The sequence below is a fragment of the Cetorhinus maximus genome, chromosome 14 (assembly GCF_964194155.1).
Source record: "Cetorhinus maximus chromosome 14, sCetMax3.hap1.1, whole genome shotgun sequence".
Classification (NCBI taxonomy): domain Eukaryota; kingdom Metazoa; phylum Chordata; class Chondrichthyes; order Lamniformes; family Cetorhinidae; genus Cetorhinus; species Cetorhinus maximus.
Window position 1 is genome coordinate 24,307,785 of NC_135892.1, and position 22,389 is coordinate 24,330,173.

At 40.7% G+C, this 22,389-nt stretch overlaps 1 protein-coding gene across 11 annotated transcripts in view; it reads left to right on the forward strand.

The window, feature by feature from the left end:
- The window catches only part of map4k3a (mitogen-activated protein kinase kinase kinase kinase 3a), a 279,053-nt gene that overhangs the window by 206,405 nt on the left and 50,259 nt on the right, over window positions 1–22,389 (forward strand). For 7 of the 11 annotated variants that reach the window (XM_078556672.1, XM_078556674.1, XM_078556678.1 and 4 more), the window contains 6 exons: window positions 2,381–2,419; window positions 2,710–2,763; window positions 4,584–4,626; window positions 11,850–12,021; window positions 14,931–15,052; window positions 18,801–18,842. In XM_078556672.1, the coding sequence (XP_078412798.1) occupies window positions 2,381–2,419; window positions 2,710–2,763; window positions 4,584–4,626; window positions 11,850–12,021; window positions 14,931–15,052; window positions 18,801–18,842 (472 nt within the window). The remainder of the gene's footprint in view (window positions 1–2,380; window positions 2,420–2,709; window positions 2,764–4,583; window positions 4,627–11,849; window positions 12,022–14,930; window positions 15,053–18,800; window positions 18,843–22,389) is intronic. The other 4 variants (XM_078556676.1, XM_078556681.1, XM_078556677.1 and 1 more) reach the window with 1 other exon arrangement.

The following is a 22,389-nucleotide window of genomic DNA, read 5'->3' on the forward strand; positions in this document are numbered from 1 at the left end:
TGCATATTATGATTCCTGTGCCAGCTAATGTGCCAAATTGAATTTTCCTGCCACAGTCTCTTAGACTCTGTGCATAATGTATCTAACTTCTGTGGAGCGGCAAGTTAAGAAAATGGAATGCAGAACTGTATAACTAAAACAATAAAATGCAGGTCAAGGGAAGCCCTGCTCAAAACCATATATTGTGTTGGCCAAACCATCACTTTAGGTTTCTCCTTCTAGTCGCCAAGACCCAAAGAGACATTCAGGCACTGGAGGCAGTTCAGCAAAGAGCTTGTAGGATGACTCTAGCTTCACTTACAAGGGGAAATTTTGACTTTTTTCAAAATTGAAAGGGGGTGACTGAGAGGTGATCTTAAGGGTGTAGAAATGGTAGATTCAGAAAATTACTTCAGGCTAAACCATCCAAGTAGGACACTTCAAACAAGTGGGAACTAAATCTAGGACTGATGTCAGAAAGAAGTTCTTCACAGTTATTAAAACATGGAATGGACTTGTGGGTAGAGTAGAGAAAACTAAAAGCTGGAATCATTTTTGAAACAATTTTATGCTGTAATATCTTAGTGGGGGGCTGTGGGTCTTTCTGGATGGATGAGCTAAAATAGATTCCTCGTCACCTGGTTTATTTTGTGATTCCATGAAACATTTTGCAAATCTCCAGCATTTATTCAATACTGGCTTGAAATCGAATTCTGTTGAGTTCATGGGCGATTTCATTCTGGCCCACTTGTATTTGTACTGCTAATGGATTGTCCTATTTAAAACAAGCTGGTCCCTTATTGGACATTAATTTAGTTCTTCGCATTAGTATACTCTGTTCAAATCTCAGTTGTGTGAGCTTAAAGTTCATACATGGAAAACGGGATCTCTGGCATGCCAGGGTTAAGAAAACTGAAAGGCCTGGCTGCTAATGATAAACCTTGATTAGGCATTTTGACAGAGTGGTCTTTAGGGCTCATTTGGAATTTTAAACTCGAGATCACTTGCCTCTCTTTTTGAATAAAGGAACTATTCCATTGTTGTATTCTCAGCAAATACAACTGCTAAAGTTAAAATTGATTTCCACTATGTATAACAATGTGCCTTGCGTGGAATAGTTCAGAAAATCTCCACAATTATTTATTTCCTTTGATATAAGCATTTAAGGCAAACCAGTAACTAAGCGGTAGATTGCGCTTGAGTGCATCCTATACTGCTGCCACTGTGCAAGGAGCAAGTTGTGGATCATTCTGCTTGTTACATTGTTGCCTACTTGGCATTTGAAATTCCAGTTGATGGTGCGCACTAATCCTATTCACGAATTGGTTGTAACAGTAAGTCAACTCCTCACTCTGAAAGTTGAGTATCGTGATATGTTCCTGTAGAGTGTCAAGGATGCACAATGAAGAAGGGAGGATCCTTCATCTTTGATATGTCACCTCCACACTGTCTCTGCAGGGTATGCAGGGATATAATTATTTTTGGGTGGATATTTTACTTCAGATCGAATTGAACTGGCCCAAGCCTGGGGCATTATATGATCCAGGAATTGGAAATCACATGTGATGCCACTTAATTGCGTGCTGTGATATTTTTATGTGGGCGATCAGCACTTGATTTCCCCAAAATGGAGAATACATAACATTCTAAAAATGGAAAAGTTCCTTCGTTTGCCTAGTCTTCAAAAAGGCACATTTTTATCTCCTATCCAAAATCACACACTTCTAAATTATTTCATCCGTAGGTAATACTTTGTCACATGGGTTCTTTTTTTAATATTAAATTGATCTTAAAAGTCAACCTTTTAAATTTGTGGCTTCTTGTTGAAAAAAGAAAATTCTTTTTCTTATTTCCTTTGCTATAATAACTGAGTAGGGAGTGTAGTGCTACATATTTACTCAATATTTTTATGCAGTGATTTTTTTTTAAGATAAATTGAGTGAAAATCAACTGTCATAGGATGTGTTCAGCTTGTTTTAAAACATGCTGTATAGAAAATTTATTGAGTCAGTCAGTACTGTCGAGGATCAAAATCTAGTCTGCGCAGACATAATGTATTTTCGTGATCAGCTAGGTAAATCAATTACAGTAACTGTGCAGCAAAGATGAATATTTACGTGACTCTGCTGAACCATAACAGCATTGTGCTTTATGTGTTACTGAAAAACACACAGCGATTTTTGATACAACACTATCTTAAGATGTTCACTTGAATTTTTGCACGTAGATCTTTTTAGTGATATTTTATGTATAAAAAGCTTTCTATTGCTGTTTAGAAGGTCGTCATTGTGCTGTTTTTCCTCTTAAATTTGGTTTATATGTATTCAAAAACTGCATAATTTTATGCTACTTACTGTGTGAAGTTAAAATAAGCCCTTGTTTCCTGTTTTAAAATTCCAAGGAGTCTTCTAAAATCAGTAGAAGAGGAACTGCATCAGCGGTAATTTTTCTCTTGTTGCCTTTTGTAAAATAAAAATTCTCCCTTAGCTTTTTAAGAAAAATGTAGTGACCTAAAGGTAACCATTTGCTTGAGTGCTTGTCATATAGATTTTGTGCAAGTCTAATTTTCTTAGACTACAGCTACCTTTAGATGAATAAAAATATAGAATACATTGATGAGCTCCATACAGAACAAGCCCTAAAGGTAGTGCATGCCGGAGTTCTTTTACTTTAGCTGAATTTACTCCACTGAAATCCACTGAGCCATAAGTACCTTGTTCATCTCCTTAGGGGACACGTGGCACATTTAGATGATGATGATGGTGATGATGATGAATCTGAACAGTAAGTCTTTTCTTTTTCAAGTTTAGCTGAATTTGGTTTTACTTTGAGTACTATTAAGAGTCTAAGTCAGAATAATCTCCATTAAATTCTGCATGACATTCTAAATCTTTCTTCAGCAATCTACATTCAACCTAGCTAAACCAAAGCAACCTTTTACGACTCATTGACATCCTGCTTGGCTACCTTTTTCTTTTCTTTAGGCTGTGTGATACATTTACTGTAATGCCATTCAAAACACACAAAATTACTTTGATTTACTTTTGCTGTATTGCTATATATAGTTACTGTTACCTTTACACAATCTTGAAAGTGGAATTAACTTGGCAGACTTTCATATATAAAATGCAGCTCCAAGTTCAGTTTTCAAAACTTTTAGAATGCATGTGCTATATAGATGAAAGCAAGTGAGCCAAAAACATGACAGTGTCTCAGCTTGCCAGTATCATCATTGCATCATTTACAAGGCCTTAATAGGTTAGGGAATTTCTGTCGATAATTTTGGATGTGAGGGTGCAGAACCCACCATGTAATGCCTGGACATTAAAAGCTGTTGATTTTTTAAGAAGGCAATATTGGTCACTGATGCAAATCGTCTTGCATGTCACTAATAATCTGAAATGCCAGCGTTAAGTAACTGTTTTCTATTAGGTAAACCATTCTGGTTGCAATAATATGATGAATAAACTTGAAAGTAAAATTGCTTAGCCTGATACAAATGTATCATAGTTTCAAAGGTTTTTGGTTTATGATAGGCAGTAGGGAAGACCAGATAGCGGTTCTGCTCATTGCTGTCTTATATTTGGAGTGAACTGAGAAGGAAACTGAATTGAACATTGCATTTTGAGTGAACTTTGAGGAAAATTTAATCCAATCCATAACAGCCCTTCGGCTGTAGTGATCCAAGTTGAATTTAGGTTCAACGTTGTGAATGCCGACCTTCCCTTGAGCTGCTGTATGTTCCAAGTGATCTAAAACAATTGAAATCTGCTTTTATGTGACTTAATCTGGATTAGCAACTAATAAGCAGCCTCTATTTGGAATGCAGCAAGGAATGAGACTGTTTTCTGTGTAGCAGTGGAGCTTACTTGAATGGTGTCTGATGTTTTTGCCAGGACAAGTGCATGTTATAAGAAGGAATGCTTCATCCTATATCCTTCTCAGGAAGGACCAAGAAAATGCAATTTGTTTGACTTGCCAATAATAAATTTAAAAATATGCCTCGAGCCTAGAATCACTGAGCAGCTAACTTAACGTGTCTGCTGTCAGGAAGAAATATAAGAAAGAAATGGAAGCACTTTTTTCAAAACCAGGTATCCACAAAATGCATTTTGTTACTGGCTGACACATGCACAAGTGAGGAAAATCACTATGGAAATTATTTTTTTTGGTATAAAATTGGCAATTATTTTTAGATGTGTGCTGAGAAAAACTTGGCTTGATTAAAATTTCAGTTTTATGATTGTTTTTGTACTGCAAAGAAAGGACAGATATCCACTGAAGACTGATGTTTTGTAGATTTGACAAGTATAGTAGAGAAGCAAGTATTTCATATGTGAAATAAGCAAGTACAGAGCAGAATTTAGCACGTGCAAGTGTGCTTCATCTGGTGTGACTGCAGTTAGTTGCTTATTCATTGGAATGGGATTTCACCATCTAGTTCTATCAGGAGTTGCATTTAGCACAGGAAATTTGGAGGCATATTTTCATGTACAAAAGTCCTCAGATGGTGGTAGCTATTTGGGGTTTAAGATGTGTGATATAATGTGTATATAAGGCTTAGTATCGCTTTCTTAACTTATTGTTTTATTTTGAATTTACAGCTCGACGATGAAACCCAGGATTCCACCGCCTCTTCCTCCCAAGGTGAGTTGGCAAGATTCTGTACACCAAATATTTAAGGTCACAATCTTATTGTACGATTTATGGCAGTTCTAAAATGGCAGAAACTCAAATTAATGGCCATGCAGTCAGTTGCAGTTTTGTAGCAGATATTTGGTGAGTGGGTTAGAAAACAAAACCAGATAATAAATACTGTATCATCGGTACTAGTGTAATAAATTATTTGGTTCTTTTAATATACTTCACCTAAATCTACATTTGATGTGATGTGATGACTGAGAAATTGCCCATCAGGATAGTACATCAAAATTGTAATCTAAATTGAGAGGAAAGTGTGTTGCTCAAATTCCAAAGTAAGTAGAACCTGAGATAGAAGGTTAACAAAAGCTGAATGAGAGACATTGGGAAAAGCATGAATTAAAAATGGAGGGGGAGTAATGTAAAAAAAAACACTTCTGACTTGTGCCTAATGATGACTTGTAAATTTAATATTTCGCATAATTTCACGCATGCTACAATACCCATTATACTTGAATATGCAGTGTGGTATATATAGAATGTGCTAACTCTAAGGGTTGCTAGAATTTCACTCTCCCTTTTTGCTCTTCATCTTTGGTTGAACCGTCCTACAATTCTATGAAGCATACAGAGGTGAAATCTAAAAAATTAAATGGGTGATGCTGTTGCCTAGTGTTATATTAGCACTAAAATCAAGGCTTGTAAAAGCCACTTGAGATTGATTGAAGACAACAGAAAATTAAAAATATTTAAATTCATGTTTATTGTGAAGTAGGTAAATTGAGTTCTTTGAATCATTTCTTCTTTTAAAATTGTCTCCCTGTTGCTCCCCTGATGACCCTTAGTTATTAATATAATTCCACAAGAACATATATTAGCTCTTCTGTATCTTGCCTGAATGAATATCGTTCACATTTCAGCCTAGACTGTGGGGATCAGGACAACTCTATCCTCTCCTCATTTCCTCTCATAAACATACATTCTCTCAAAGTTGCTCCTGTGTGTGCACTTTTGTGTCCACTTGCACATGCAGAAAAAAACAAGTGCAGTTGTGTTCTCGTGTTCTCGTGTTCTGACTCTGCATCTAGTGCACCTGTTCATTGTCTCTTTTCATGCTTGCTCATCTTCTCTCATGTTCATGTGTACGCTTTACTTTGCGCATGTGTACTCTGTTTCTTTCTCCATGTGTAGTCGCACTCACCATTTGCCTTCATGTGCTGCCTTGCACGCGCTGGGTTTCAGGCTTTCTGCACTTGCACTCTCACGTATGGTCTTGCTCACCCTATTTCTTGCACACACTCATTCTCACAGTTGCACATACTCTCATTCACCATTTCTGCCTTCTGCTCTCACATTCCTTGTTATTCTCAATTCCTTTGTCAAGGCTGTTCTGTCTTGGTTGCTTGTTTAACCACTTTACAGCACAATATTTGAATAAAATTTAATGAATGTAGACGGTTTTATTAAATGATGGTAAAATGCCAGCAGTGCACTTTAAGAAGATGAATTGCATTTATACAGCACCTTTCACCTCCTCTTGAGGTTCAAAGCACTTTAGAGCCAATGAAGCACATTTGAAGTGTGGCCATTGTTGTAATGTAGGAAATATGCCCCCAGTTTGTACACAGCAAGCTCCCACAAAAAGCAATGTGATAATGACAAGATAATTTCTTTTTATTATGGTGATTGAGGGATTATATATTGGCCAGGAGGGAATAACTCCACTGCTGCTCTTTGAAGTAATGCCATGGAATCTATTTCCTCCACCTCAAGAGTGCAGACAGTGCATTGGAATGTCAGTCTAGATTTCTTTTGTGCTCAAGCACATTTGATACATAAATTTTCCTGAAATGCCCATGTAATCTCTGGAATTATGCCTCCCAAAAAAGATAGCAATCAAGAATAGGATGTCGGTTGTATTTCTTCTTTTACTGCTCATCATCTGGGATATTGAGGTCAGACTTAGTTGAGAGCAGCCAATTAAGCATATTCTGGTATGTATGGCTCAGCTGCACACAAAGTGATTAATTGAGAGTCTTTGAATCATTGTGGCACACTAACTCTTAGTTGATAAACTTAAAGAAAGCACAAAATCAAAATATAATTTTGTTATGTGACACTGCAGGTGTGCTAAATGGGATAGCTTCAGAATTGATGTAACAACTCAAAACTGGGCATCCCATGAGACGTTGTGGGTCATGAGCAGCAGCAGAATTATATTTAACCGCAATCTGTAACCTCATGTCCTGGCATATCCCTCACTCTACCATTACCATCAAGCCAGGGTATCAATCCTGGTTCATTGAAGAGTGCAGGAGAGCAGCACCAGGCATATCTAAAAATGAGGTGTCAACCTGGTGAAGCTACAAAACAGGACCACTTCCATGGTAAAGAATGAAATCGGCAGGTGATAGACAGAGCTAAGTGACCTTGTAACCAACAGATCAGATCAAAGCTCTGCAGTCCTACCATGTCCAGTCATGAATGGTGGTGGACAATTAAACAACTAACTGGAGGATGAGGAGACCCCACAAATATGCAAATTCTCAATGGGGAAGCTCAGCAGACCACTGCAAGACATGAGGCTGAAGCATTGCAGCCATCGTCAGCCAGAAATGTTGAATGGATGATCCCTCTTGGCCTCCTCCTGAGGTCATCAGCATCACAGATTCAGTCAATTCAATTTCAAGGCTGAAGGCAGTGGATATTGCAAAGGCTACGGACCCTGATGACACCCTGGCAGCAGTACTGAAGACTTGTGCTCCAGAACTAGCTATGCCCCTAGCCAGGCTGTTCCAGTACAGCTACAACACTGGCATCTACCCGGCAACATGGAAAATTGCCCTGGAATGTCCTTTCCACAAAAGGCAGGACAAATCCAATCTGACCAATTACTGCCCCATTAGTCTATTCTTGATCATCAGCAAAGTGATGGAAGGTGCTGTCAGCTGTGCTATCTAGTGGCACCGAAACAACAATACCTGCTCACTGATACTCCGTTTGGATTCCGTCAAGGACATTTTGTTTACCATTGTTTACAATTTATATAAATGACTTGGATGAAGGGATGGATGAGATGGTTGCCAAATTTGCTGATGACACAAAGATAGGAAAGTAAGTTGTGAAAAGGACATAAGGAGGCTACAGAAAGATATAGATGGGTTAAGTGAGTGGGTAAAGGCCTGGCAAATTGAGTGTAATGTGGGAAAATGTGAAATTGTTTTGTTAGGAATAATGAAAGAGCATACTATCTAAATGGTGAGAGGTTGCAGAGCTCTGAGGTGCTGGGGGATCTGGGTGTCCTAGTGCATGAATCATAAAAGTCTAGTACGCAGGCACAGCAAGTAATTAGGAAGGCAAATAGAATGTAATCATTTATTGCGAGGGGAGTTGGATACAAAGTAGGGAGGTTATGCTTCAGTTGTACAGGGCATTAGTGAGACCACATTTGGAATACTGTACAATATCAGTCACCTTATTCAAGGAAGGATGTTATTGCGTTGGAAGCAGTTCAGAGAAGGTTTACCAGAATAATACCTGGAATGGGTGGGTTGTCTTATGAAGAAAGGTTGGACAGACTAGGCTTTTATCGATTGGAGTTTAGAAGAGTAAGAAGTGACTTGATTGAAACATATAAGATCCTGAGAAGTCTTGACAGGGTGGATGTGGAGAGGATGTTTCCTCTTGTGGGAGAATCTAGAACTCGGGGTCACCCTTTAAAAATAAGGGAATGCATGTTTAAAACAGAGGTGAGGTGAAATTTTTTCAGGGGGTCATGAATCTTTGAAACTCTCTTCCTGAAAAAGTGGTGGAAGCAGAGTCTTTTAATATTCTTAAGGCAGAGGTAGATAGGTTCTTGGTAATCAAGGCCCTTATAGGTTACCGCGTGTAGATGGATGCAGATTTCGGGTTACTATTAGATCTGCCATGAACTTATTAAATGGCGGAGTAGGCTCGAAGGGCTGAATGACAAAAAGAAATAAGGAGGGAGAAGATTAAATATGAGGGTAAACTAGCCAGTAATATAAAGGAAGATTGCAGGAGTTTTTTTAGATATATAAAGGGTAAGAGAGAGGCAAAAGTGGACATTGGGCCGCTGGAAAATGACGCTGGAGAAGTAGTAGTGGGGAACAAAGAAATGGCGGAGGAACTGAATAGGTACTTGCGTCAGTCTTCACAGTGGAAGACATGAGTGACATCCCCAAAGTTCAAGAGAGTCAGGGGGCAGAGGTGAGTATAGTGGCCATTACCAAGGAGAAGGTGCTAGGAAAACTGAAAGTTCTGAAGGTGGATAAATCACCTGGACCAGATGGATTACACCCCTGAGTTCTGAAGGAGATAGCTGAAGAGATAGTGGAGGCGTTAGTGGCGATCTTTCAGGAATCACTGGAGTCAGGGAGGGTCCCAGAGGACTGGAAAATCGCTAATGTAACCCCTCTGTTTAAGAAGGGAGTGAGGCAAAAGACAGGAAATTACAGGCCGATTAGCCTGACCTGGGTTGTTGGTAAGATTTTAGAGTCCCTTATTAAGGATGAGATTTCAGAATACTTGGAAGTACATGGTAAAATCGGGCAAAGTCAGCATGGTTTCATCAAGGGGAGGTCATGCCTGACAAATCTGTTAGAATTCTTTGAGGAGGTAACGAGTAGGTTAGACAAAGGAGAGCCAATGGATGTTATCTACTTGGACTTCCAGAAGGCCTTTGACAAGGTGCCGCACAGGAGGCTGCTCAGTAAGATAAGAGCTCATGGTGTTAGAGGCAAGGTACTAGCATGGATAGAAGATTGGCTGTCTGGCAGGAGGCAGAAAGTGGGGATAAGGGGGTCCTTCTCAGGATGGCGGCCGGTGACTAGTAGAGTTCCGCAGGGGTCAGTGTTGGGACCACAACTTTTCACATTATACATTAATGATCTCGATGAAGGAACTGAGGGCATCCTGGCTAAGTTTGCAGATGATACAAAGATAGGTGGAGGGACAGGTAGTATTGAGGAGGCGGGGAGGCTGCAGAAGGATTTGGACAGGTTAGGAGAATGAGCAAAGAAGTGGCAGATGGAATACAACGTGGGGAAGTGTGAGGTCATGCACTTTGGTAGGAAGAATAGAGGCATAGACTATTTTCTAAATGGGGAGAGAATTCAGAAGTCTGGAGTTGCAAAGGGACTTGGGAGTCCTAGTCCAGGATTCTCTTAAGGTTAACTTGCAGGTTGAGTCGGTAGTTAGGAAGGCAAATGCAATGTTGGCATTTATTTCGAGAGGACTAGAATATAAAAGCAGGGATGTGCTGCTGAGGCATTATAAGGCTCTGGTCAGACCACATTTAGAATATTGTGAGCAATTTTGGGCCCCGTATCTCAGGAAGGATGTGCTGGCCCTGGAGAGGGTCCAGAGGAGGTTCACGAGAATGATCCCAGGAATGAAAGGCTTAACATATGAGGAACGTTTGAGGACTCTGGACCTATACTCAATGGAGTTTAGAAGGATGAGGGGGGATCTGATTGAAACTTACAGAATACTGAAAGGCCTGGATAGAGTAGACGTGGGGAAGATGTTTCCATTAGTAGGAGAGACTAGGACCCGAGGGCACAGCCTCAGAGTAAAGGGAAGACCTTTTAGAACAGAGATGAGGATAAACTTCTTTAGCCAGAGAGTGGTGAATCTATGGAATTCATTGCCACAGAAGGCTGTGGAGGCCAGGTCATTGAGTGTATTTAAGACGGAGATAGATAGGTTCTTGATTGGTAAGGGGATCAAAGGTTACGGGGAGAAGGCGGGAGAATGGGGTTGAGAAACTTATCAGCCATGATTGAATGGTGGAGCAGACTCAATGGGCCGAATGGCCTAATTTCTACTCCTATGTCTTATGGACATACTCCTGCTCTATGTTCGTATTAGGCTCCTGACCTAGTTACAACCTTGGTCCAAATATGACAAAAGAGCTGAACTCAAAAGATGAAATGAGAGTGACTGCCCTTGATATCAAGGCGCCCTAGCAAAATTGAAGTGAATGGGAATCACCGGGGAAAACTCTCCACTGGTGCGAGTCTCAGCTAGCACAAAGGAAGATGGTTGTGGCAGGGTGACCAACCATGCCAGATTTTACAGGTTTGTCCTGCAATTGGGCCAGCTGTCCCGTGTCCTGGGTTTGAGACTGGAGTGCTGTTTTTCCCGTATTTGTGATGTTGGAGCTGTTCATGTGCACATGTGCACTCCTTGATCTCCCCCACCCCCCCCCCACCAACCCCCAACCCAATCACAGCCCTGAAAGCCTCCCACCACCATAAAAGTTTACACCAACAGGTTGGGAATTCTGTGGTGAGCAATTCTCATCTCCTCTCTCAAGTCTGTCAACCACCTGCGAGGCACAAATCAGGAGTGTGAATGAGTACTCTGTGCTTGCCTGGATGAGACTGGAGCTCAACACCATCCAGGACAAAGCAGATCGCTATTTGGCACCCTGTCAGTAACTTTAAAACATTCAGTCCCTCTCCCACCTGCACTAGGGCAGCAGTGTGCACCATGTTCAAGATGCCTGCAGCAACTCGCCAAGCCTCCTTCGACAGTACCTTTCAAACTCGTGACTTCTACCACCTAGAAGGACAAGGGAAGCAGATTCATGGGAGCACCACTGCCTGCAAGCTCCCCTCCAAGTCTCTCACTATTCAAACTTGGAACTATATCACTGTTCCTTCATTGTCGTTGGAACAAATTCCTGGAACTCCCTCCCTAACAGCATTGAGAGTGTACCTACACCACATGGATTACACTGGTTCAAGAAGGTGGCTCACCACCACCACCTCCTCAAGGGCAAATAGGGATGGCCTTGCCAGTAACGCTCACACCTCAAAAGAATTTCTTTTAAAAATTGCCTTCCATAAGTGATGTGGCTGTTTTCATATATATTGTAATAACCAGTAAATGTAGCACTAAATTCATAGCTCTAATCACTTCAATGAATAACTGATTACTCGTCCCAAAAATCTTTAGACTTATCAGTAATTGATTAACTGAGTCATATTGAAACCTTGTATTCATGCTTTGCTTGAGCTATGATTCTTGCACCCCAGCATTTCCCTCTGTAGACTGCTGAAAGCAGTCAAGAGAAAAATCAGTAAATATGTGTGAAAATAGCATATTAACAAGATAGTACCAGACATGTAGAAATGGGATAAATCTGAAACGTTTAGAAATTTGTGATTTTATTTTTTAAGTGTTTTTTCTTTTATGTTCAGCCAAAGTCAATCTACATACCACAAGAAAGCAATTATCCTGAAGAAGAGAATCAAGGCACAATCAAGAGATGCCCATCTGACAGTCCTGCACGACCAAGCGCACAAGTGCCACCAAGACCTCCCCCTCCTCGGTTACCTCCCAACAGCAGTTATATCAGGAACAGCGCCCTAGGTAATGACTGCAAGGGTAACTAGAGTTCAAGTGAGATGGAGGAATATACAGCAGCCTTTCAACAGTGCAAGAGATAGCTGGAAGACTCATGATGGGGCTGGTGAGAGTAAGGCATTTCCAATTACCAGCTCCCTGCAAAGTAGTGAAAATTAAACCCTTCATGTAACACAACTATACATAGATGAAATTTTTTTTTTGAGCCTAGCATCCAAATTTCTCCCCATCATATCAGGAATCTATCCTTTAATTTACCAAAATCATAGACGCATAATTTGGCAATCTTGAATAACCCCGCAACTTGTTTCTCCATTCAGTAGTAACACTGCTTGAAGCCACATAACAATGGAAGAATTTTAATATTGAAGGACCAGTGCTGCTTTTTTGTTTTATTCAAATCAGAACATAATGGCCTAAATCTTCTGCATTTTACTTGTTTTATCTCTTCCTATCTTGAGTCTGCTGACTGTTGCTGCAGTGTGATTTCACAGGTGCCGGGGTGTCCTATTATCCCATCCAAGTGGTCATTCTTCATGTATGAGTTCCATGTCATAGTGGTGCATGTAATTAAATGTTGACTGAGAGGACAGATTGGGCTTTGCTCAAACATCTACCGCCACTCACCGTTGAAAATTCAGCAACAACTTGGCATCAATGTAATACCTTTAGTTAGAAAAACATTCCAAGGTGCCTCAGAGACGTGTAATCGGACTAATTCAAACATTGAGCAGATGGAGAAGATACTGGGAGGGGTGACTAAAATATCACTTTTAGAGATGAATTTTAAAGACGTTATTAAAGAAGGTGAGTGAGACGGACAGGTTTCGGAAGATAATTCCAGAGCTTAGGGCCTACATGGCAGGAAATGTGCTACTGGTGATGGGGCGAAGGGCGTGGGGAATGAAAGAGACCAGAGTTGGAAGAATACAGAGTTCTGAAAGGGTGGTAGGGCTGGAGAAGTTAAGAATAGAGAGGGTTGAGGCCATGAAAAAGTTTGAAGGTGAGGGTGAGTATTTTAATTGTGAAGCATTGATAGACCAGGAGCCAATGTAGGTCAGCGAGGATAGGAGTGATGGCAGAGCAGAATATGATAATTGTCACTTGGTTGAGGTACAGGAGGTGACTGATGCTGAGACAGCGCTACCCAAGCAAAAATGAGCAAGAAAACATGAACTTTCTAAAAGGGAAGAAACATTTCTAAGACACAAATTGATTTTTATAAATTGTTCCTAATACGTTTTGAGAGTTAATGAGTTGTGTCATAAACATTAATCCAAACATACACACAAAAGATGTTTTAAGTGGTGGCTTTCCCTTCCCTCTGCCTTTATAAGTTTATATTTGCCTCTCAGAAGAGTTGCCCTTTTAAAGATACTTTTGATATATCTAAATGTTCTTATTTCTTAAAATGTTGTTGCCGTGTTATTTGCTACTGGCCACAGTCTTACACCTGCCCGCAACTGTCAACACCGCTGATTTGTCTAATTCGGAATTGAAGATATTGATGTTGGGAATAGGGCACTGCCACTTCTGCGTTCAGTCTGCTTTACTCTCTTTGATGTTATGTTGACATTATGACATTTCAGGTGATAGTGAACTATGACATTTCAGGTGATAGTGAACATGTTCTGGATACTATAACAAAAATACCTGGAAAAACTCAGCAGGTCTGACATCATCTGCGGAGAGGAATACAGTTGAGGTTTCGAATCCATATGACTCTTCATCAGAACTAAGGAAATAGAGAAATGAGGTGAAATATAAGCTGGTAGAGGGGGGTGGGACAGATAGAGCTGGATAGGGGGCCAGTGATAGGTGGAGGCAAAGAAGAGATTGCCAAAGATGTCATAGACAAAAGGACAAAGGGGTGTTGACGGTGGTGATATTATCTAAGGAATGTGCTAATGGGGACATTAAGGATAGGAAGCAGGACAAGCTAGTGGCAGATGGCCCGGGTGGGGTGGGGGGGGAAGGGATTGAAATGGGCTAAAAGGTGGAGATAAAACGATAGATCAAAATAAATTTAAAAATAGTTGGGAAAAGAAAAATATATATTAAAATTATAAATTATTGGAAAAGGGGGGGATCGGAAAGGGGGTGGGGATGGAGGAGAGAGTTCATGATCTGAAATTGTTGAACTCAATATTAAGTCCGGAATGCTGTAAAGTGCCTAGTCGGAAGATGAGGTACTGTTCCTTCAGTTTGCGTTGAGTTTCACTGGATACTGCTTTGTTGCATTTGAATTTTTGCGTTTGTCTGTCTGACTGCCATGGCATCCTAATCAGGGAAAGAAATGGGACAAAATATCCAGTGAGATGAGAACAGAAGTAATATACAGGGCAAAAACAAAAATACCTGGAAAAACTCAGCAGGTCTGACAGCATCTGCGGAGAGGGATACAGTTGACGTTTCGAGTCCGTATGACCCTTCATCAGAACTAAGACGTATAGAAATGAGATGAAATATAAGCTGGTAGAAGGGGGTGGGACACGAGAGCTCGATAGGGGGAGAAATGGAAAGCAATGAAGGTGAATAGGGCAAAAGAGACAGGTGGAAATTCTGTCGGAGAGAAGAGCAATACTTCTTCAAGGTAGGCTGTCCTCATCTTAACTACTAACAACAGCCTCAGCTTTGCCTTTTGTACTGGAATATAAATGAGGTGGTATTATAATCTGGCTGCTGGAAGACTGCCTCGACAAGTGTTTTTTTAAGGGTCTGGCACTGACAATAGGACACACTCAGAAGTAAACAGCTAATGGCATTCCTTGCATTAGGATGCCTTTTTCTAAAGGCTGCTTGTAATCTGGAGGTTCAGCCTGCTTGTGCGATGTAGTTTTGTTTGTCAGTGGTTTCGGGACCAATATATATGTCAATATATTCATGCTTACTGAAAATATTATTTTTCTGTTCAGGGAATGGAGTGAACTCCATGCAGGTGAATGGGGAGAAAGACAGCAATTCTCAACAACTGTATGAAAACAGAAGTAGTTATCCACCAGGGCTTCCTCCAAGGAAAGATAAGAAGGACCTCCCTGTGAGCATTCCATTTGCTTTGTAAAGTTTCTTGTGCTCTGTTATATATAGTAGCTAAAAGGTTTGCACTTTCAATCTTTGTAAATGTAATCCTGTTATTACAATATATCCTTTCTTGTGTTTTCATGCCAAGGGAAGAATGAAAGGAGAAACATTAGGCTTAGGATGTCTTTTACACATGCACCAACTTGCGGTATTGTTTCTGCGAAAGGTGCACATAATTGAAATTTTTCCCCCTCCTACATCCATTTTGTTCAACTTTTATTTCCTCTTCTGGGTTCTACAGTTGACTTCTGTCACCAGTTATTTCTATTCTGTGATTAGTTGGTTCAGGAAGGCTGTTTTTTCTTTGGGGTGAAGCTTTTGCTGTTTCCCACACCTAAGTGGTAGCATTCAATTGCTGCATAGTATTCCCATCCAGTGTGAAATTTATTACAGCCTGTTCATGGACTGTCAACTGGCCCAGTAAAGATAACCAATTCTTTACTATCAGTTGAGGTTGCGATTCAAATTTGAGCTTGAAGTATCATACTGTTCAGGTTAAATTTTGTAGATTGCAGTTGCAGATCTAGGCAATCAGTTAGGGAATTCCAGCCCGTTGCAATCAGTGACACCCACCCACCCCACATCAAGCCTGAGTCTGTAGCTCCAACCCGACTGCTGGGGATGATCCCTCGCTGTGGTCTCCTGCCGCTCATTTTCCTACCCAGCAGCTGGACAATCTGCCAAGTTAGTTGACTGCCAGGTTGGAGACGGAAGAAAAATATGATGTCTTGTTGTTAAATGTGCCATGTCCCTGCTTCCCTGCAAATATCAGCACTTTGTACCTTTTCCTACTATTTAAGGTTTAATCAGTGGCTGCCCTTCCTGACCAACCCATCCTCTGCACCCCAACATCCAAGTCAATTTAGTTCCCCTTCCAGTTTTGACAACCTCTGGTTTAGAGGAAAATTATTAAGGTTAACACTACAGTTTCTTTTGCACTCCAGCAGACCATTACTAACATCAGTGTTACCTCCTGGGAATCTCATTATTGTGCAGTGTTGGGAGAGTTTAAAGATATCTGGTTTCTTTTTTCTTCTTCAGAAAGTAGGAGGAAGGGAGGGTTGGTGTATGAGAATTAATTCAACTAAGGATAGTTGTCAGAGAGAGGGATGGAGTCGGTAGCTAGGGAACAAGGCCACATTTGACAGAGTGTGGCATCAAGAAGCCCGAGCAAAACTGGAGTCAATGGGAATCGGGAAAAACTCTCCACTGGTTGGAGTCATAATTAGCACAAAGAAAGATGGTTGTGGTTGTTGGAGGTCAGTCATCTCAACTCTAGGACATCACTGCAGGAATTCCTCAGGATAGTGTCCTTGGCCCAACCATCTTCAGCTGCTTCATGAATGACCTTCCTTCCATCATAAGGTCAGAAATGGGGATGTTCGCTGATGATTGCACAATGTTCAGCACCATTCGCGACTCCAGATACTGAAGCAGCCTATGTCCAAATGCAGCAAGACCTGGACAATATCCAGGCTTGGGCTGACAAGTGGCAAATAACATTCACGTCATACAAGTGTCAGGCAATGACCATTTCAAATAAGACGGAATCTTATCATTGCCCCTTGATGTTCATTGGCATTACCCTGACTGAATCCCCCACTATCAACCATTGATCAGAAACTGAACTGGATTAGCCATATAAATACTGTGGCTACAAGAGCAGGTCAGATGCTAGGAATCGCGCGACAAGTAACTCATCACCTGACTCCCCAAATCCTGTCCACCATCTACAAGGCACAAGTCAGGACTGTGATGCAATACTCACTTGTCTGGATGACTGCAGCTCCCACAACACTCATGAAGCTTGACACTGTCCAGGACACAGCAGCCCTTTTGATTGGCACCATATCCACAAACATTCACTCTCTCCACTACCGACGCACAGTAGCAGCAGTGTGCATCATCTACAAGATGCACTGCAGGAATTTACCAAGGCTTCTTAAACAGCACCTTCCAAACCCATGAGCACTACCATCTAGAAGGACAAGAGCAGTAGATGTATGGGAGCACCACTACCTGGAATTTCCCCTCCAAGTCACTCACCATCCTCACTTGGAAATATATCGCCATTCCTTCACTGTCGCTGGGTCAAGATCCCCCTTCCTAACAGCACTGTGGGCGTACCTACACCACATGGACTGCAGTGGTTCAAGAAGGCAGCACACCACCACCTTCTCAAGGGCAACTAGGGATGGGCAATAACCGCTGGCCCAGCCAGTGAACCCACATCCCGTGAATGGATTTTAAAAAAAAACATAGTTTATGGCAGGGTCCAAAGACAACAGTTCATATTTTGCAGTTGTACTGACAGTGAAATTGTCAATGAGTTTGCCATTATTACAACTGTGGAGCTGACAGCAACTTTCTGGCATCCACACAGACACAGTTAAATGTGGAAATCTAGAAGTTGCTGTCACTGACTGTCTGGGGGGACGTCAATAGGCAATGGTCTTCAGAAATCAGTTTTGAACTGACATGAATCCCCCTTTTATGCTATAACATCACTGCTTAAAAGATTTTGCCTTGTTGAATGCGGTATACCTGGGTTTTTATCAGTATACTAACCATTAACTGCTGCTAAATGACCTCTCTTGCCCTGAAAAATTGATTTTATATTTGGTGAATGTCAAATTTCTACATTTATACTACAATCCTATGTAAAATGTTTTTTGGCTAGCTTGATATTTCTGCTTCTACCTTATTCCCATATCCTAATCTTTATTTTGCTCTCCAAGATTTATAAGGGGTGCATCTTAATCAGTACATTTTACTTCCTGATTTTCTGTCTGAAAGAATTCTTCAATGTGATTGACTGCTTAGCCTGCTTGATGATATCACTGTTGTTGGATATGTGGACATCCCCCAGACTTGGTGCCAAAATCAAATCCGTCATTTAAAAAGAGAAAATCCATACCACAGAGATCGCAGGATCTTTGCATTTAGCTTACTTCAAGGTCAGAGATGAGCGCTATCACTCCTCTGCTGACTGCAAAATCAGGGACAAGGGCTTCATCCTTCCAATGTTTAGTTGGAAGACATTTCTGCTCATCCAGTACATACTGGATTTCAGACAGGCAGTGTGACAATTTAGAACCAGTGGAAGGGTGGAGAGAGATCTTATATATGGGAGCCCAGTATTGTTTTTGGATGATGTCATTGAGGGTCTGCATATAGGTAAGAGGTAGTTGGGGGCTAAGGATAGATCCTTGTGAACATCAGAGGTAATGATGTGGGAGTGGGGAGAAAAGCCACTTTGGATGATTCCCTGACTATGACTGGAAAGATAAGAATGGAGCCCTGGTGAGAGCAGCCCCAGCTGGATGAAGGTGGAGAAGCATTGGAGGAAGATGGTATGATCAACTGTGTGCAGACAGATTGTGAAGAACGAGGAATGGTAGTTTACCATTGTGACAATAACATAGTATGTCGGTTATGACTGAGTGTTTTGGGATGTCTTGAGATCATGAAAGGTGCAGAAGCGAGCTGTTTAACTTTTCTCAATATCTTTTCTCCTGTACTATCAAGCTGATTTGTTGAATGTGAGTTGCAGCTGAACACTTTGCAGTAAAATCACTGCAGAGTTATGAGAGCAAACTTTTATTTTTTGAATACTGATGAATTTCTAATAATCACTTTGTCAGAAAACAACATAGTCCTGATGTATGCTTACATGTTTTTCTTTCTCATACCTCCCCTTACAGAAACCTATTAGCAATGGTCTTCCTCCAACCCCAAAAGTGCACGTAAGTGTTTAATGGTTTTTTATAGCATAAATCCAGAAATTTTCTATAAAATTGAAGTAGATTCAATCAATTTATTTTTTTAACCAGACAGATGAAATTTGGGAAATCACCCCAGAGTCGAATTCAGTGAGTGCATGAACTTTATTTGTGAGCACTCTTAATCTTTTGACCTTCAAAGGTTTTCTCTGCTTATCACAAAATTATTCTGAAATGTTTTGGTTTAGATTGCTGACACTTAACAGGGCATAACTTGCTGAAGCTGGACAACTAAGGGCAGATGCCATTAGTTGGAGTTTTCCTTGCAGGTTCAGACTTTTAAATTGACTGTGCGTTATGTCACTGAAAGGGTGAGCAGATAATGACGCAGTGAAGGAAACTGGCCACCTGGGACTTTAGTGAATAAGGAGAGCAGCTGTGTGTTTCCATAACCAATCAAATTGAAGAATTTTGAAATTAACCGCACAAAGACGAAGATGGAAGTGCAGATTAGACTGCAATACTGTATCAGATAGGGGACAAACTATTGGATTAGGAAAAAATGTCAAAAAGCTTAAAATAAATGTTTATTTAAAATTTAACATTTTTAAAATCTCCAAAAATAATTACAACCTGAAGAAATGAGACTTGATACTTGTGACAGGTAATTTGCAGTGGCGGGGATTTTATCGGCTGTAAGTTTCATTTATCTCGTTGCTAGAGGAGTACTTAGACTTGAAATAACTTGAGTTAACTTTCTGTGGTGAGTTTAGATTTGTATTTAGCCTACAAATACAGTAACATCACACCATTTAATGCATCTGAATGGTGAGACAGACAGTAAGATGCCATTTTTTGTGATGCTAATGGTGGATTGGTGTGAATCGGACAGCAACTTTCAGATTTTTAAGTTTAACTGCGCATCTACCCCTCATCTGAACTATTATTATTTGTGCGTAAATAATAGTGTGCTCCTTTAGCGACAGCAAAATCTGGGCCAACAGTTTTGGAATTGCTTGATCTAGTACTTATAGGGAAGGGAAGTCATTTCAGGACAAATACTCCTCCATCTGTAGCTATAAGATGGCCCCACGTGCAAATCATTAATCTGGTGTACCTATGTCAAACTTCAGAAATTACGAATCATTACAGATGTCCAATTATCTTTTTAAATAAAAAGGAAACATAACAGAAAGAAAGCTAGTTATTTCCAGCTAGTTCTTATGATCTTGGGGTAGTAAACAAGTGCCAAAGTACAGAGCAACAATTGCCCTGTAATTGACCTGATCTGTGTCAGCTGTGACTTAGTTGCTAGAGCACTCTCGCCTGGGTCAGAAAGTTGAGAGTTTGAGTCCCGCTTCATGATCTGAGCTCATATAAATATGGGCTGATACTCTAGTGTAGTACTGAGCGAGTGCTGCACTGTCAGAGCTGCCATCTTTAAAATGAAACATTAAACTGAGGCCCCATCAGCTCTCTCAGGTGGACATAAAAGATCCCACAGCACCACTTTGAAGAACTGTGGAGTTATCCTCTGTGTCCTGGGCAATGTTTATCCCTCAATCAGCATTACAAAAACAAATTATTCGGTCATCACATTGCTATTTGTGGGAGCTTGCTGTGTGCAAATTGCCTCATATTCTACATACAACAGTGTGCACTTCTGTAGCTTTAAAGTGCTTTGAGATGTCCAGTTGTCATGCAAAGCACTACATAAATGTAAGTTTTTCTCTTTCTCAGGATGTGCCTATTCTACCATGAAGGAATAGTCCATCTTACACACAGTTTCACCTTAGTAGCAATATAATTGTCCAGATTTTCCTTCTTCAATTCTGAAAGGTGTGGTCCTATAGGGGGACAATCCGGCACTGCAATAGCCAGTGAGCTCACCTATGCTGAAATCTGGAAGTTGTGGCGCATCTGAATGGGTTCTCCATGCTCATGGCCGTGCCATTCCAAATCTTAAAAGAGGCAGGGTCAATTGTTTGAAAACTTTGTCTGTTTGTCCTCAACCTGCATGTTTTTTTTCCATGCAAAAAGTTAGTGCTGATAACCGATAACTGACAACAGGTGTAAATCAAGTAGTCAGTCCTCCAAGTAGTTTTGTCCATACTTCAAATAAAACATTATAAATTATGATTAAAATGCTTTTCATGATTCTCCCAGCTCCTCCACCTGCACCCCCACCCGACCCAGCTACTGGCTCTAGCTCTGCCTGCTCCTTTTCCCCTCCATGTTCTGTTTCCAACAACCGTGGAACTGTGGAGTGGGAGGAGCCACTCTAAAAACTATTTGAAAATATTAAGAATTATGCATTAAAAAAACTTGCCTATCATTGAGCTGAAGACTGACCTCATGCGATGTGCCTTCAGAACGTGATGCCAAAAGGAGGTATGGCTTCACCTGCAATTTGTCACTCTGGAAGCTCTTGTTGCTTGTCTCAACAGTAGGCCCTGCTACAGGAAGAAGAGGAAAGTGCAACCTACAGACAAGATATGAATGATTTTGTTTGGGCAGGGAGGCAAATGCCACAGCTTCACCACTCAGAGGAAAATTCCAGGCCAATAAATTGCGTATAACAGGTTTTCGTTCTCATAAGGTAGCCCCTGATTCACCATGAACTATTCCACAGATCACCTAGTATAGATAAAGTCTTGCATCAAGTGGAATGCAATGCTTGAACGAGTGGTGGAAGAAGATTCAGTAACAATTTTCAAAAGGGAATTTGAAGTTGAAAAATTTGCAGGGCTCCAGAAAGAGTGATGAAATGGGTATAATGGAATAGCTCTTTGCACAAGCTGGCATGGGCAGGATGGCCTTCTTTTGTTCTGCATGATGCTTGTCATGCTTCGGAGCCTGCATATAAGTTACATCATGGAAACAGGACACCCAGCCGAACCAGTTTGTGTTAGTATTTATTCTCCACACAAACAGTAATCCTAATCTCATGTGACCACCATGTTCCCACATGCCTTCATGCCCTTTTCCATGAATAAACTGTTTTTTGAGAAACAGGCTACCTGAGCTACAGCAGATATAATATGACTTAGTGCTGATGACAGAAGTAATGAGCTGATTCTTTCCATGTGTGCTTGTATACATTTTGACAAGATAAGACAGGTATCTCTACTTAGTCATTAATAGTATGTGGAGTTTAATTGGTGAATTATTTCATTTTCTATAAGGGTGTAGATCAGGCATAATTATTAACTTCAGATTGAATTCAATCTAAATTCTAAATTTCATCCAGGCTTAAGCAGGGATATATAAGCTGTCCACAGGAGAACAGTTAAAGTTAATTAATTAAGGAAACTAGCTGAAACTTTTTTTTTTACCTGGGGCTGAGTTAGTTTCAGACAATGTAACTAGGCCTCTCAGTGCATCTTAGCACAGGAGTTCAACATTGAACAAGAGTACTGAGAGTTGGGTGAATGAGGGAGTGAGCAGAAGAGGGGAAGGAGGTGCTCCTTTGCTTTTTCTAACTTTTTCACCCTCTAGGAATTGCCCTTACTCTACAGGGGAAGAAGCTGGCTGTTTGAGTATCTGGTAAGTGGTTAAGGTGTATTCTATT